At 37.4% G+C, this 17413-nt stretch overlaps 1 protein-coding gene across 1 annotated transcript; it reads right to left on the minus strand.

The window, feature by feature from the left end:
* Nucleotides 1-14315: 14315 nt before the first annotated feature.
* Nucleotides 14316-16824, minus strand: LOC109004831 (cytochrome P450 71B9-like). The gene is made up of 2 exons (XM_035686328.1): nucleotides 15845-16824; nucleotides 14316-15136 (listed from the first exon to the last, which is right to left on the minus strand). The coding sequence occupies exons 1-2, from the start codon at nucleotides 16754-16756 to the stop codon at nucleotides 14525-14527; spliced, it is 1524 nt and encodes a 507-aa protein (XP_035542221.1). The 5' UTR covers nucleotides 16757-16824; the 3' UTR covers nucleotides 14316-14524.
* Between the last annotated feature and the right edge of the window lie 589 nt (nucleotides 16825-17413).

Here is a 17413-nt window from a genome sequence, read left to right on the forward strand (position 1 = left end):
ATAGTTCGAGCTTATGCTCCATTTTATGTGCGCACATGGTGAGATGTTTTGAATGAGATTGAGGAGCACATTTGAAGTCGTGTGCTGGTGAGTTTTCTTTAAGAGTACATTTTTTTCACCTAAATTAATATATCATATTTTTTACCTGATTCACTTGTTAGGATGAATTCGACCTCGACTTTAGCCGTAGCAAGTATTTGAGAACCGTGAATGAGTTGATAGTTACACTATTCAAACATCACAAGGGACGATGTCATGACCACTTCAAGAAGTTTGAGACGTTGGAAGAGGCTGCGCAGTCCCATTTCCAGCAGATGAAGTTAATGATTGGAGAAAATATTGTGATCTTTTCGCATCTCTAGATTATCAGGAATTTTACATTTATATCCTTTAATTATTTACATTCATATTCATTCTATATATTATATGTATATATGTTACAATTAACATTCTTCATTAATTTTGTAGCACTTGAGTTCTACAAATGCCCAAAATAGATCCGCTCTAACTGTTCACCATCGTGTCGGTTCAAGATCATTTCACCGTCTTGTTGAAAAAATAGTAATTAAAAAATTATAGGATTCATTTATTTTTCTAATATTCTATGATCTCCTTCGAGCAGTGTGCATTTATTCCATGTAGGAGTGCTTTTTATAATATTAGTCTTACGTAGAAGATGGTTCATTCTCTCAATAAGAAGGCTATGGGTGGGAATATTATGTTAAAACTTGATATGGCTAAAGCATATGATAGGGTGGAGTGGGAGTTTCTTTTGCATGTGTTGGCAGCTTTTGGTTTTTCTTCTTCGGTCAATGCATTGATAAGGAATTGTATTGTTTCGCCTTGGTATTCAATAATGATGAATGACACGTCTCGGGGTTTTTTTCAAGGAGGTCTGGGTTTTTGGCAAGGTGATCCTTTATCGCCATATCTTTTTATCATTATGGAAGAAGTGTTTTCTCGCTTACTTAAAAAGAACTTTTTATGTGGCAATATAAAAAAAATTTCTCATCGAAGAGGTTCGCCTCTTGTTTCTCACCTTCTTTATGCAGATGATGCAGTATCTTCTCTAATAGCGGGAAGAAGTAGATGAAAGAATTGATGAAGTTTATTGGGACTTATGAGTCTTGGTCTGGGCAGCAAGTGAGTAAGGAGAAAACGACCATATAGTTTGCGAAGCAGTTTTCTACAGGGCAGAAGAGGGAGCTTATCAATCTCACGAGTTTTATCGAAGGTACCTTTCCTTTCACTTATCTTGGTGCGCCTATCGTCAATGGGAGGCTTACTAACTTACATTTATACCCTATTTTTAATTGGGTGAGAAAGAAACTTGGGGGGTGGAAGTCAAAGTGTCTCTCGGCTGGTGGCAAGTTGATTTTGTTGAAGCATGTGTTAGCTAGTATGCCTATACATATTATGTCTATTCTTCAATTGCCCAAAGGGACTTTGAAAAATCTGAATAGGCTCTTAAGCTCATTTTTTTTGGGGTGAAAAAGATGGGAAGGAAAAAAAGAAATGGGTTGCATGGAAGTCGATGTGCAAGTCAACTGATGAGAGGGGAATTGGTCTTCATGATTTTGATGAGGTTCAGACTTCTCTTCATATGAAATTTGCATGGAAGGTTATGGCTGGGATTGATCTTTGGTCACATTTTTTTCGTGCCAAATATATTGGGGATAAACATGTTTCTTTATTAGACCCCAAAAAGGGCTCGAGATTTTGGAGGAAGGTGGTGAAATGCATTTCGACGGTGTTGAAAAATTTGAAGTGGAGAGTACGGGGTGGGAATATTTCCTTTTGGTGGGATCATTGGCTAAATGAAGATCCTCTTGTTAATTTGGTTCCTGTGGTGGGTGAACCAAAGTTGAAGTTGGCTGATTTGAAAATTGAAAATGGTTGGGACATTGAAGTATTAGAAAGGCTAGTGGGAAGACAAAAAACGGAGGAGATTTGTAGTTTTTTGGGTGCTCAACAATCTGGTCAAGATTTGCTTGTTTTGCTGCATAATAAAGATGGTGACTTCTCCACAAACAGTGCATGGCAATGTATTCGGGTTACTGCACCAGCTGTGCCTTGGGCTAAGTGGGTGTGGCACGAAGCTTTACCAAAAAAAAATGTCAATATTAATGTGGAAGGCTTTTCATAACAATTTAAGTGTTGATGATAGATTGCAGAGAGTTGGTATTCTGATTACTTCCAAGTGTAATTGTCGTGAGCTAGGAAGATATGAGGATTTAAATCATGTCTTGGCTGCAGGTGATTTGGCTTCCAGGATATGGAAGCGGTTTTCTATTATCTTGGGCATTCCTTATGACCCAAATAAAAGCTAGTTTGAGCTGGTGCATCTCTGGTTTCGACGTGCATCTACAAAATCCCAGGTGGGTTCTATTATGGGTCTTCTTCCTTCTATTATTATTTGGAAGCTATGACAATGCAGGTGTAAAGCAAGGATGGAAGGCAAACGTATCTCGATGGAAGAGCTTTGGAGATCTGTGTGTGTGGCTACGGAAAGTGCAAACGAAGCTGCCTATATTTACAAAGTCTGGCTTTGCCGATGAGGAGCAGTTGAGAGAGTTGAATATTCATGCTATTTCAATTCAATCTGTGTAGGTTAAAATGGTTTGTTGGGTTAAGCCTAGGCATGGAAGATTTAAAATGAATATTGATGGGTGTAGTCTCAGCAATCCAGGGAGGTTAGGTGCAAGGGGACTAATTTGGGATTTCCGTGATGATATGGTGTTCTATTTTTCGTGTTATCTTGGGGTGGGTTCTAATAACCTTGCGGAGTTGAAGGCATTGTTTATAGGTTTAAAATATTGTCGTGCTTTGGGGCTCCATCATGTGGACATTGAGTCTGATTTTTTGGTTTGTGTATCTTGGATCCAGAAGAAGCATTATGGAGTGTGGTATTTAGAGGATTTTTGGGAGGAGGCTATGAGATTGTTTGAAGGTGGGGAGTTTGTTATTGCTCATGTCTATCGAGAAGGAAATGCGCCGGCTGATTATTTAACTAAAATGGGACCTCGAGGCTCGACTTTTGTTTGGAGATCTCTTTTGCATGTGCCTAGATTTCTTAAAAATTTGATTCGCATGGATAAATTGTCTTTACCTTATCTGAGAGGGCATTAAGATGTCCTTTTTCTTGTTTGATGTGAGTTTTGGTGAGGTTGCTTTTTTTTTCGGCATGTTGAGCATTGATTATTCTTTTTATGCTTGTTATGTAATGAAGGTATTCCTCCGCCGCAAGTGTGGGTTTTTTATTAATAAATTTGAGAAGGGGTCACTCATGGACATGTGATCTCTCTCTCTTTATTAAAAAAAAAAGTACTAACATTATCTTTTTAAAATTGCTAATGTCACTTTGTTAGAAACGTGATAATCTTGAAAACTTTTCTCTCATTCATGTATATGCTACTGCTCACACTAATGAGCGTAGTAAGTGGATGGATCTTGCCACTGCAGATAATTATGTAAGTAGTGTTAATTTTGTTAAATAAATTATGCAACATGTGAATAATTTATTTTTTATTTCTATTTCTATTAATACGTTACTTATTAACGATGTATTTTCTTTTAAATTGTAGAAACAAATGATGGAGATGTAGTCAACTTCTGGGGAATTATCTCCTAGTGACATAGACATATTCACGCAAGTGCTTGGGCCGCAGTCTAGTATGGCAAGAGGTTTGAGACAATCTTTCAAGCATAGATGTTCATCCTCCTCAACCTCATCGGCTTCACAAATTAATAATCTTACCAAAGATTTAGAAGTTGCACGGCGTGAGAATGAGTATATGAGGTTAAGACAGCAAGAGTTAGAGTCTTTCTTAAAGTGACAGTCTCATTTAGAGACGCATTTGTAGGACCAATAAAGAGACCAGGAGGAATGTAACGCCCCGATCCCGCAAGGATCGAAGAGTTACTCCCTATAACTTAAAACTCACAATTCATCAATGTATTTATAGTCTCTTAAAAATAAAGTCATCAGAATACTACAGAATTTCTCAATAAAAATCTACCACTTCTCAGAAATCTTCTATGAGTAAACCACTATGCTTAAATAATCATCTCATCGATGCTCCATAATTCTGATCTTTAGCTGGACTATTCAAAATCATCTGAAAAATATATGGAGATAAGGGGTGAGTTATCAACAACTCAGTAAGCAGAGGACTTATACTAGTGTGTAAACATGAGCATTTACAGAGTTCAGAATACAGAACAAAAATATTTTCTTTCAAAATGTAGCTTCAGAATATGTTATCAAAAATATCAGAGCGAAAGTTTGAAAATATTCATAATCAAAATCCCTTTGGCATAGCATAAACTGAAGCATCACATCTTATCTTATCATATCAGAACAAATACCATGTTTAACCCCCGTGGTAGGGTTGTGCAAACCCCGGCAGCTAACCGAACAGAAATAGAATGTGAATCTTCCCCTTATTCATTCTCGGAGCCCCGAGTGTGCACATAGGAAAGACCACGCAGAAAACCACTTTGTTTCCAAAGTGGGTGCACCAGAAACAGAAAAGTTGGTACCAACCCGAACAGAGGCCACAGTTTTACACCCTTGGTGAGGTCAAAACGGAACAGAAACAGAAACAGAATGTTATGCCAGAGGTTTTCAGAAATCACATCAGATCATATCAGAGTACATAAAATCTTCATAACAGAACAAAATCATAACACAACATAATTTATGCATAAAATTTCATATTCGCTCTATTTTTCAAAGTTCAGAAACAGAATATCAAAAATAACCTCATGTCTACACCAGTCATGACAGAAAATAATTTATTCTTAAACAGAATCTCATGGGTAATGCAGAACAAATAGCTGAGGCAGTTCAAACTTATTTTCAACATCAAATATGTATATTTTCCAAAAATAACCTCAGTTCATTTTATTTTAATGCAAAGTCTAGCATAGGAACCCCGCTTACCTGGACTTTTTAGCTTTTCAGAAATTTTCTCAAAATGCCGAACAATTATTAATCGTCACCTATAACATAATAACATAAATTTCAAATTAATCATATATTTCGATATTTAACCCTAAGGTTCTAAAATGAACTATTTTATTTCTTCTAAAAGAAACTAACTTCATGTAATCCTAAAATATCGTCGCATTTTCTAAATTCATCAATGTCCCAATAATTAGTCCGAACAAAACACAAAATCTAACCTATTTATTAATGAGATCAATTTATAAAATTTGGGTAACATAATTATATCAAAATCTATTAAAGTAGACAAAACAAAAAAATACCATTTAATTAAAATAGACTTAATTAGTCTCTCTTTAAAGAATTCAAAATGAAAGTCTTGCACTACGTTGTACTTCTAGAAATACATTAAAAAAAACATAATAGTCGTAATACCATATTACAAATCTTTATTAATATCATTATTAAAATCATGTATTTTCTTAAATAAAATTAAACCGAGACCATTTACTAAAAATATAACCCATTTAAACATAACCCAAAAAATAAACCTCTCACCCGAAAACATAACTCTAGGAACTTTCCATATACATATATATATAAGGTTAAAATTGTCCATAAATATCATATATACTTAGTATGTAGAATAAACTAGGCGAACACACATACGGGATTAACACCCAGTATGCGGCAGCAGCAACTTACCCAAGGAAACCGAGGCACACGAGGAGGGGTGAGGAGTGACGGGGCTGGCTGGAGAGATTGAGGTGGCACGACAGAAGAACGGGAGTGTGGCGGAGACTCCGTCTAGCTGGGCTGCGCACGAGTGAACGAGAGGGAGTGGTGAGCGAGAGAGAGACGAAGAGAGAGATGTGCGAGATAGGAACAGAGATGGAGAGAAAACACACGGAATACTCACCGAGAGGGCAGCGATGCGGTGGCAACAAGGTGGTTGGGCAGCAGCAAGTCACGGAAAGGTTGGGGTGTCGGCGTCGCCGGGCTTCCCTTCGTCGAGGCTGGTGGCACCGAAACAAGAAAAAGTGCCCTGTTTTGAGATGCAAAAACAGAGGTCCTTCAATGTGTTTGATGGTGGTGTTCTCCGACGTGGGTTCACGGCTCGGTCACGATGGTGGCTTATGGCAGCGTTGTGGAGGAGCATGTAGCGGCTTGACCTCCTTGAGAAGCTGCAGTTTCCATGCGATGGTTGAGTAAAACCGTGAAAGTGCAGACTGGTTTTTGGCCGTGCGTGGTGAGTCTCTTGCCGTGCAATCCGTGGGCTCGGCTTCTCAGTTGGTGCTACCCGTGGTGATGATCTTCCTCTGCTGGACGTGAGTGGTGCACTGCATAAGCGCACAGTGGGGGCGGCTGAGTATCCTCCGTGGAGTGACTCTCGGTACGTGGTGAAGGTTGTGGCTGCTGGGCTTCACGCGACGTGTAACGCTAGAGGATGAGGGAAAGAGGGACGTGATTGAAACAGACGATGATTTGCGGATGGAGCTTCTATGCGTGAGTGGGTGGAGACTGCCGTGGGAGTTTATGCGGCAGCCAAAGGCTTTGCAAACTAACATGCAGGTGCGTATGTATATATATGTGTTTATTGGCAATGGAGAAACCCTAGAGAAAGGGAGGCAACGTGCATGCGGAAGGAAAAGAGTCGTGCGGGTGAGTAATTGTTCATAAACCGAAAGTTTTTTTTTTTTGGTTAAAAAAATAAATGGCTAAGATCTCCAAATAAAAAGAAAATCACTACTCAAATCCGTAATATAAAAACCTAAAATATCAAGTTCAAAATAAATAAATAAATAAAATCCATAGTCCAACTATACCAATTTTGGGTCGAGTGTTACAAGGAAAGAATATGCAATGAAGTCCAAGAGCAAGTGCAACGGGAGATGATGAGCAAATGGAGCGTGTTATGTCGTTGCAACAAAATATCAATGGGCGAGGAAAGAAGAAGAAATAAATTTTATCAATTTTGTCATGGTATATAACTAATTTTAATATCTAATTTTGAAATTTTATAAGATATTGTTAGTTATTAATTGATGGTGTGTAATATGATACAATTGGTATATTTTTAAATTTTATGAAATTAGTATTTCTTATCTGTTCATTTGAATGTAAATTAAAAACGTTCGAATATTGGTTCATATTTGAACCAACGTTCGAATGCGAATACACAAAATTATATAATAACATTCGAACATACTCACCCTCAAACGAACAAAACGTTCGAATGATTAAAAGATTAACGTTCGAACAAACCTCTGAACGTACCACTTGCGTTCGAATACTTCTTCGTTAATATTCAAAATAACGTCCGAACATTAAACCCATTACTTTTGAACATTGGTCCGTTAACATTCGAACGAAAATTCAAATGTTTATTGCAATTAATGTTCGGATGCATAAACATTCGAACGTAAATATGATACGTTCAAACTAAAATCAAAGAACGTCAACTTCTGTCATTGGAATGCCAATTGGTTGGGTTGCCGTTTGAACGTTTAATTGGACATTTGAACGTTATTTTCTGTGACAGATCTCAACCGTCACAAAAATAGGCAATGTTCGAACGATGCACCAAATGGAACACCTCCTAAACCAAAATGCACATTAGTTGACAGTCGTGGTAACGGTTTCAAACCGTCACCAAATATCTTTAGTCACGTTGTGACACTGGACTTCATTAAAAATCACCCACTATATTTAAAAATACAGCTTCAATATTTAAAACGGGTAGATGAGACTCATAACCAATTGAGAGAAAAAAGGATGGGTTGTTACATCATCCCATCTCAACTCAACGTCCTAACGAAACTTATATAATCTTATTAATAACTCTAATTTATATAGGTTGAAAAATACTTTGATTACATATGAATATATACCTTGACGCGATACAAGATATTATAAAAAATAAAGTAGAATAGTAATAAACGTAAACTACTTATTTCAGGCGTAACTTGGTTGGGTAGCAGTCTCCGCCATGAGCAATCCTCTGATAAGGACATGAAAGACAATTATAAAGTTACAAAGTTTTATGATCTCTCATTAAAAAACGTTAAAATTACTTGGGAATTTCTTTTGGCAATGTACGGTTCTTAACTTTTGGTTTAATTTCTCTTTATGTTTGAAATTTGAAGTCCCATTTAACTAACGTCATGCCGCATTCGGAGACCCGGCCAAGTTGTAATTAGTCTCAATATTGGATTTTTGTACCTGATATCTAAAATATGGCCGATATTACGCCAGATTATTTTGGAGTCGGCTTCGAACCCTTTTCTTGATGCTTGAAGATGTTTATTTTTATAACTTTCATACAATAATTGATATTTGCAATATTAGGGTATACAAGTTCCACGTATTTCTTTTGAAAAATGTAAATAAATCTAAGACTCAATTGAAAAAAAATATTTTTTAATGGTGGACCTAATTTTTTTCAAAATGAATGAGCGAGACTTGAACATTCTAAGACTGTATCTATCATTACTTATTTTATATTGAGAATGACACCTTTATCTTTTGTGATTAAAATTCTAAGAAAAACTATATTTATAAATCGATGTCGAAACCAAACACCAAAGACTTAAGTTTAAAATTTTCTTATAAATAAAATTATGTCATGTTAATAGTATGCAAGAATACAGTTTAAAACAACATAAGATTGAAATCTCCTTAAAATTTGTAACGCCCCAATCCCGCAAGGATCGAAGAGTTACTGATAGGTCCCTTATAATTGTAGATGATAAAACTCAAGTATATGTCCTTTTCGGGCGAGGATGTACCACAATTATTTGCTGGAATAATTTTTGTCTTTTCATTGATAACCCACGGTTGCTTAAATAGCAGTCCATGTTCATAAAACTAAAATTACAAATTGAAAACAGAGTTGCCGAAAACAGAGGAACCACCTAGAGCCACTACTAGTGACTGACACCTAACCAATGAAATTTGACTCCACACTCCACGTTCTAACGGAAATAGAAATGCAACAACAGAAAGATAAATGCAGCAACAGAAAGATTAACAGAAAATAGAAACTGACTTCAACAGCTACGACTTAGTCCATGCACGCATGCATGCCACTCCATGCACTACGTCCTTGTTAGCCTTCGCAAGTCTAACCTCCTCCCATATACTTGGGATTTGGTTTTAGGCCCCTCCCCGAAACGTCGTGGCCTATCAGTTACTCCCTATAACTTAAAATTCACAATTCATCAATATATTTATCGACTCCAAAATATAAAGTCATCAGAATATTACAAAATCTCTTAATAAAATCCGTCAATTCTCAAAAATCTTCTATAAGTAATCCACTATGCTTAAATAATCATCTCATCAATGCTCCAAAATCCTGATCCTTAGCTGCACTATTCAAAATCATTTGAAAAATATTTGGAGATAAGGGGTGAGTTATCAACAACTCATTAAGTAGATGACATATACTAGTGTGTAAACATAAGCATTTTCAGAATTCAGAATGCAAAACAAAATGATTATCGCCATAATACAGAAACAGAAACATTTACTTTCAGAATGCAAATATCAAAACATGTTACAAAAATATTAGAGAGAAACTTTCAGAAAAACATTGCTATTCAAAATTCCTTTCGGCATATTCAAATCTAAAACCTTATCTTCATCAATCAGAGCATCACAACGGGACATATACCATGTTTAACCCCCGTAATAGGGTTTTAAACCACCATTATAACCCGTGGAAGGGCTATGTCCACTATTATAATCCGTGGTTAGGCTGTATATCATGTTTAACCCTCGTGGTAGGTTTATAAACCACCATTATAACCCGTGGAAGGGCTGTATCTACTATTATAACCCATGGTTGGGTTGTATACCACTATTATTACCCGTGGTTGGGTCGTATCCACTATTATCACCCGTGGTTGGGCCATATCAGAACATAACAGAACCATCAGAATCAGACTTTACTCAGAATACAGAATCAGAATCTCGTACCAAGGTTTTCAGATACCACATCATATCAAAACCAAATACTGCATAGCATCATATAATTTCACATGTTCGAAATAAGCAAAATATAAACATCTTCATTTATTCACGACGAAAACTTTTAGATTTTCATATTCGCTCTTTTTGCTTGATCAGAAACATAATGTACAAAATAGCTCATGTCTATACCAGTTATGAAAGAAAATACTTTCTCATATACAGCTTTCTTGCATATGCAAAACACATATCTGAGGTTGTTTTCTAATTTCTTTTTAAAACAAACCTGTATATTTTCAAAAGCAACCTCATTTTATTTTATTTTAATGCAGAGTCTAGCATAGGAATTCCGCTTACATGGACTTCTTAGTTTTTTTTAAATTTTACTAAAAAATGTCGAACAATAACTAATCGTCACCTATAAAATAATCACGTAATTCTCGTAAATTTTCAATTAATCATATATTTCGATATTTAATCATAAGCTTTTAAGATAACCTATTTAATTCCTCAAAACCTAAAATCTCATAATCTCAAATTATAAATAATCGCTTTCTAAAATCATCAATGTTGATTTAATAACTATGACTAAAACATTTAAAAGTTTGACCTATTTATTATTGAAAACAAACTATAAAGTTTAATACTAGATAATATAATTATCCCAAAATATTTTCAAATAAACCATAACTATTTTTAAATAGACTAAATCATATCTAAAGTGTAAAAACAACATTACACCAATATTATCTACTCTTAAAATAAATCTTTACTTAAATAACATGTTAAAATACTTAAGTGATTTTCTTTAAGCATAATTATATAAGAGTGTACTAATACATAGTAAAAGTTTAAAAGCACATTAATATAACATGTAGTAAAAGGTAATAATGTAATTTCATTAAATTCTTTGAAAACCAACAAAACCTGTGTAAAACAAATAACTTGCATGGCAGGGGCTTACTCACGGAGCAATCACGCGGCAGCGTGCGACGCAGTGAGGGGCTAGAAGCTTAGCGACGTAGCGGTGGTGATCTCGGTGGAGCACTGGAAGCGAGAGAGAGTGAGAGAGAGAAACACGGTGAAAGTATGAGTGAGAGACGGAGAGAGTATGGCATGCGGAAGGGGGAGAGAGTTAATCGTGGAACAGCTAGAAGGCGTGCGACTAGTCGGGAGCTACGTGCGGTGGCTTCCGTCATGAAACATGGCTGAAAAACCGAGGGGCACAGGGAGAGGGAGAGGCCGGCGAAGGAGCTCAGTGGAACGGCTTGAGCAAAGACTTCTCTGTTTCGAGAGTGGGAAAACAAAGTATACCTCGTGTGTTCCACCTTCAACGGTTGGGCGACGGTGGTTGGCTTTCCGTGGCGGCTAGGACAGCCTGGAGGGTGGTGTGCTGTTTGCATGGAGTAGTTACTATCTGTGAGTTCGTGTGGCAGGGCAACGGCGTCATGGAGAATCAAACCGTGTTGCGTTACGGGTTGGACAACGGTTGGGGATGCCACACGTCTTGGGGTGGGTTTACGTGACCAAGGCAGAGGAGTGTTCTGCAGTGGCTATCTTTCGGTGTTGGTGGTGTGCGGTGGAGGTTTATGGTGGCAAAGTTGACGAGCATAGCCGAGAACGTGGAGAGGCAGTGAACGAGAGGGAGTTATGCATGGGTTGCATTGATTTTTGTATGGGGATAGTGAGAGTTCTGGGCGGTGCACGGTAGAAATGGGTTGTGCTGCAGAGGAGCAGTGGTTTCTGTTTGTGTGGGGAGGAATGGCTAGCGGCGACAGCGAACTTAACAAAGGCAGTTCTCTATGCATGGCTAATGTGTGCGTATAAATATGTGATGTGAAAGCCCTAGTGTAACACCCTGTATTTTTTTTTTTCTTCTTTCTTTTTTTTTTCTTTTCCTTTTCCGGAACGGCTCCCGCGCGCGACCCAGCCCTCTCTCTTTCTTCAACCGATCCTTCTCTCCCCTAGCCCGCCGCCATGCGCCTCCGTCCGGCGACACTGCCCAGCCCACGGCCTTCCCCACCGTCCGGCGACCACCTCCCTCCAATCTCAACCCCTCTCGCTTCGCCGTTTGCCCCCACGCGCAACATTATGCCGCGGCGTTCCTTGTGCTCGTGCGCCACCGTCGCGCCACCATCGGCCACCATCTCTTCACCACTTCATCATCGACCTCCTAGCAACCTAATGCACCCATCCTTGGCTCCGATCTGTCACCGGTGAAGCCCATCTATCTCCATCTCCGATTCGTGCTTTTTGGCCTTCAACCGCCGCCCACGCCGCCACCCACGGCCAACCACCAGCACCACTAGCTTCACCGACATCCCTAGGTCCTACCCTATCAATCTCGGGTCTTCGTTTACACCCGTTCTAAAGTGGGTTTCTGAGACCCACGGCCACAGTGCATTTCGCACTGTTTTGTTGCTAAGTTGCCGCTTCCAGCACTTCCGTGATCTTTCAAAAATTATATTATAGCATTGTAAGTATTTTTCCCAAAGAACTTTTGAGATTTAAATGTATTTCTGCACTAATTTATATTTACTGTGAATTTGTTGGTTGTGCCGGACTGAGTCCGAGGAAGAAGGGGGTCGGTTGGATTTGATGGAGTTGTTTGTGTGAGATTGGTTTATGCTATGAAATTTGTTGGCTGTTTTGGATTTGAATATTGGTGTTTTAAGTTTGACGATGGTCATGGTGAATATTGGAGATTTTTAGGAAGTGATGATATATTTTAGGATTACGAGGGTTTTAAGTTTTGAGATATTAAAATAGGTTATTTTAGAAGTTTAGGATTAACTATCGAAATCCATGATTGATTGAAAACTTACGAAAATTATGTGATTATTTTTATAGGTGACGATTTATTTTCGACTCGACATTTTTGAGAAAAATTCTGAAAAGCTAAGTTGTCCAGGTAAGCGGGGTTCATATACTAGTTTTGCATAAAAGAAATAAAATGAGGTTGACTTTGAAAATAAACGTGTTTGTTTTTGAAAAGAAATGAGCTGAAAACAACCTCAGATGTTTATTCTGCATATGCATAAATTCAATATAAGAGAAAGTATTTTGTGTCATGACTGGTGTAGACATGAGCTAGTTTTGTGCACTATGTTTCTGAACTATGTAAAAGAGCGAATAAGGAATTCTAAAAGTTTTGTTATGAACAAATAAGAATATTTTGTTTATGTTTATCTTGAACATGTGAAATGATCTGAAGCCTTTCAGTGTTTTGTTTTGATATGATGTGTCATCTGAAAACCTTGGCATGAAGTTCTGATTCTGTATATGATTGTAATCGGATTTTCGATAAAATCCGTTCTGTTTCTGTTAAGGCCCAGCCACGGGTATAATGGTGGTTTATAACCTTACCACGGGGTGAAACATGGTATACGGCCCAGCCACGGGTATAATGGTGGTTTATAACCCTACCACGGGGGTGAAACATGGAAAATGGCCCAGCCACGGGTATAATGGTGGTTTATAACCCTACCACGGGGGTGAAACATGGAATATGGCCCAGCCACGGGTATAATGGTGGTTTATAACCCTACCACGGGGGTTAAACATGGTATTGTCCCGATGTGATATTAAATGAAGATAAGATTATAATGTTTCAGTTTAGAAATGCCAACGGATTCTATTTTTGGAATAAGTTTATTTTTCTGAAAATTTCGCTCTAATATTTTTGTACAAGTTTTGTTTCTGCATTCTGAAAGTAAATGTTTTGTTCGGCTTATCAAATGTTATAAATGCTCATGTTTACATGCTAGTATATGCTCTCTGCTTGCTGAGTTGTTGATAACTCACCCCGTTAATCTTCATAATATTTCAGATGACATCGATGGCTCAGCTGAAGATCAGTATTAGAGTCTATGGAGAAGATTAGCATTGATTTGTTGTTGGGTATCTCATAATATTAGTGTTGGTGTTGGAGGTTATTTATCTTTCTTAAGTTTGCTTCAATGGATTTAGACGGTTTATGGATACTTATGTTAATGTTATATTATTTCTAGTTGTTATTTGAGACATGAAGAAGAGTTGATTTTATTTGGGTTGTTGGATTGAATATTGGATAGATGAGTTTATTTGATTTATTTAATTGAAGTATATACGTTCGATTTGAGGTTTGGGAAAATGGATAAATTCTTGAAATTGGAAGTACTCTAGCCTTGTTAGAGTTGATTATCAGGTTTTATGAGTTAACTCTCCGGATCCTCGGGGTCGGGGCGTTACACCTAGAGAGATGAGGGAGACGTGCGTGCAGATGGAAATAGAGTCGTTCGTGTGCTTGGAGGATAAAATACCATAGAGACGTGCGGGTGAGAAATTGCTCATGAATCGTTAGGTTTTTCAAGATCTAAACGAATGGCCAAGATCTCCAAATAAATAAATATCACAACTCGATCCATAACATAGAAACCCAAAAAAATAATCTATTAGTAAGAGAAATTAACAATGATCATCAGAAACAAATTAACTAAGGCATACACGCCATTTATTTGCTGCCACTTATTTCACAAGAAGTCCTGTAGCAGCATATGCATGTATCGACAAAAGAAGCTATTCCAGAGGGGATGCTCTTCGGCTAATGCTATTTCCTGACTCCCACTAAAAAAACTTGACTGGAACTAGTTTCAGTGGTGTTCTTTTCTGGGTAAGGCCCGGACCAGTCGATTCTTCCATGTTAATGTCCTCCTCTTTCATCCCACTGGGTAATTTCCAATCGAAACAGTACAAAAGATTGGCAAGTGCAAGCTCAACTGTGGTCGTTCCCATATTCATCCCAGGACAACCTCTTCGACCAGATCCAAAGGGCAAGAACTCAAAGTTTTGCCCTTTATAATCAATAGAGCTATCATCGAACCTTTCTGGGTTGAATTCTTCTGGGTTTTTCCAGTATTCAGGGTCTCTTGCTATTGCCCAGTTGTTTACTTGCAGCAATGATTTTGGGCAAATGTCGTAACCGCTGATCTTAAAAGGTGCCATAGTTTCTCTTGGAAGAAGCATTGCGGCCGGAGGGTGCAATCTGAGATTTTCTTTCATTATCATCTTGAGGTAAGGAAGATGAGGAGTGTCGCTTTCTGCGACTTTTCCTTTGTTTCCAATGAGATTTCTGACTTCATCTTGCGCTTTCTTCATCACTCGTGGGTTCCTTGCAAGCTCTGCCATTGCCCATATCGTGGTAATTGCAGCAGAGTTGCTTCCACCTAGAAATATATCCTGAGACGGACACAAATATGAGGGTTAATTGCAGCAGGTGATCAGAACCGTACGTAGGTTCATAACTATAATAGCAAATACAATCCTAATCCCTAAGAGTACTGCTACATCCCTCGGGATGTAGCCCGAGAGCCCACCGAAAAGGCAAACATAGTTTTTTTTTATTTATTTTTTCTTTTTTCATGTATTTTTTTACTCATGTTAAATATTTAATAAAAAAAAAAATTCACAGCTTCATTAAAAAAACAATTTCGTAATCACTTAAAAAAAAAAAACCATTTGAGTCCCAAAACATTGCTGAATCCGTATAGTTTCAAATGAAAAGAATAGAAAGGTGTCGGCCATTGACATTTTTTATTGTCCTTATAAATCTTTGAAGTGTTGAGATAGTCTATATATATATATATATATATAATAACCATAGAGATCAAGGTCTCTTCAAGTTTTTTGTCTGGACTTAAAAGATTTTAAGTGGAAGAGAGACATGAGATTTATAGTTTTACATTATCTATTGCTCATTTAGTACTGACTCAAAATTTTTATTTTGTATATATATTTTTCTTCTAGTTGAGATATTAAGTTGGGATCATAAGAAGTTGAGAGATTATGTATTTATATTTTCTGTATAGCTAAAGAAAACTTTAAGCAAAAACAAATTAGGAATCCGTAATAAATAACAACGCATGGGAGGAAAGATTGTGTTCTTACGAAGAGGATCCCCTTAATGTTATCTCTAGTGAACGTAGCTCCACCAGACTTGGCTTGCTCCCTTTCTATTCTGAGCAGCACATCGACAAGGTCTTCGTGTTCCTCTTTTGTCTTGTCGGGATTAAGATGAAAATCAATTGCCATTTGTAGAAAGTTATCCATCTCATGGAAAATCTTGTCAAGTCTTTGAAATCTACCAGAGAGCCTGTCCACAATCCATCCCACGTATGGAAAGAACTCAGATGCACTGAAGCTTGCAAGCATGGCTTCAGCCTCATGAAGAACTTCTTGAAACTTCTCATTATCCAAATCACTCCCCCGGAACCGGAAGCTCTTTCCAAAAGCAATCCTACAGAGAATACTTGCAGAAGGGGGCAATATCTTCTCCATGAGATTCACAGGGGTTGCAGAAGATGAAGACTGAGATATTGAATTCACAAGCAAAGCCACTTCTTCTTCCCTGATGGAACGATATGACTGCACCCTTGCCGCGCTAAAAAGCTCAAGAACACAGACTTTCCTTATCTCTCGCCAATACTCGCCATAAGGTGCAAAGACTATATCCTGATAATTGTACGTCAGTTTTCGAGCGCTGGCTGAGAGAGGTCGACTGCAACAGTCTATATCATGAACTTTCAAGACCTCTTTTGCAGCCTCAGCAGAAGAGATAACAACAATCGGTTTAGCACCGAATTTGAGGAGCATCACGGGGCCATATGTCTGGGCGAGTAGCGACAGAGATTGATGTGGTAAATTACCAATCTGGTGCAGGTTGCCTATAATGGGAAGGTATGGAGGGCTTGGTGGAAGGTTTTTGTTTTGCCTCCGACCATGAATTTTGTTTTTCATGAGTAGCAGAATGGGGAGAAGAAGGAGAAGTGGAAGCCATATGGGTACAGCGAAAACAGACATTATCGATCGAAAGCTAGATTTTATCTTCTTCTATTACGTAAGTATACGTGCATACACTGATCGAGATTGTCTCCTTTGATAATTTGTGGCCTCAATATATAGACACGTCAACAGTGTCTTTTTTTGACGTTTCGTGACATGTATATATATTTATTAATCACGTGACGCTGAACCAATTATTTTATTAAGTAGATGATTTTTCTTCCTGTAGAAAGATATTTATTGGTTATATATTTCTAGTATAATTATTAATTATATTTACTAATAATTATTAATTATATTTACTAATAATTATTAATTACATGCATGTAATAATTATTGGTTATTAATTATATTTACTATGTAATAATTGAAAAATAACGAAACTACAAGTATTAGCTGTTAATTATTATTATTAGTCATGTAGAAAACAATTTCGGCAATGGCGGTGCAGGTTGTATATACGAAAATAGACATCTTTGACGAAAATATATTAAATTCGAGTACAGCGGCCGACCTTTGAAGGGTCAGCCCAAAAGTTTGAAAATATATATATATATATATATATATATATATATATATATATACTAGCAGTAGGTAACGTCCGAGCGACGTTTGCCCTTTTTTTTTTAATTTTTTTTTTATCTAGTGATTGAAGAAGTGTTTTTTTAATAATTT

The sequence above is a fragment of the Juglans regia genome, chromosome 16 (genome assembly GCF_001411555.2).
Source record: "Juglans regia cultivar Chandler chromosome 16, Walnut 2.0, whole genome shotgun sequence".
NCBI lineage: Eukaryota > Viridiplantae > Streptophyta > Magnoliopsida > Fagales > Juglandaceae > Juglans > Juglans regia.

Coding starts and splice junctions, on each gene's coding strand:
- LOC109004831 (XM_035686328.1), bottom strand. CDS start 16,756: ATGTCTGTTTTCGCTGTACCCATATGGCTTCCACTTCTCCTTCTTCTC. Junction 15,137..15,844: donor ACATTAAGGGGATCCTCTTC/GTAAGAACACAA, acceptor TGTCCGTCTCAG/GATATATTTCTAGGTGGAAG.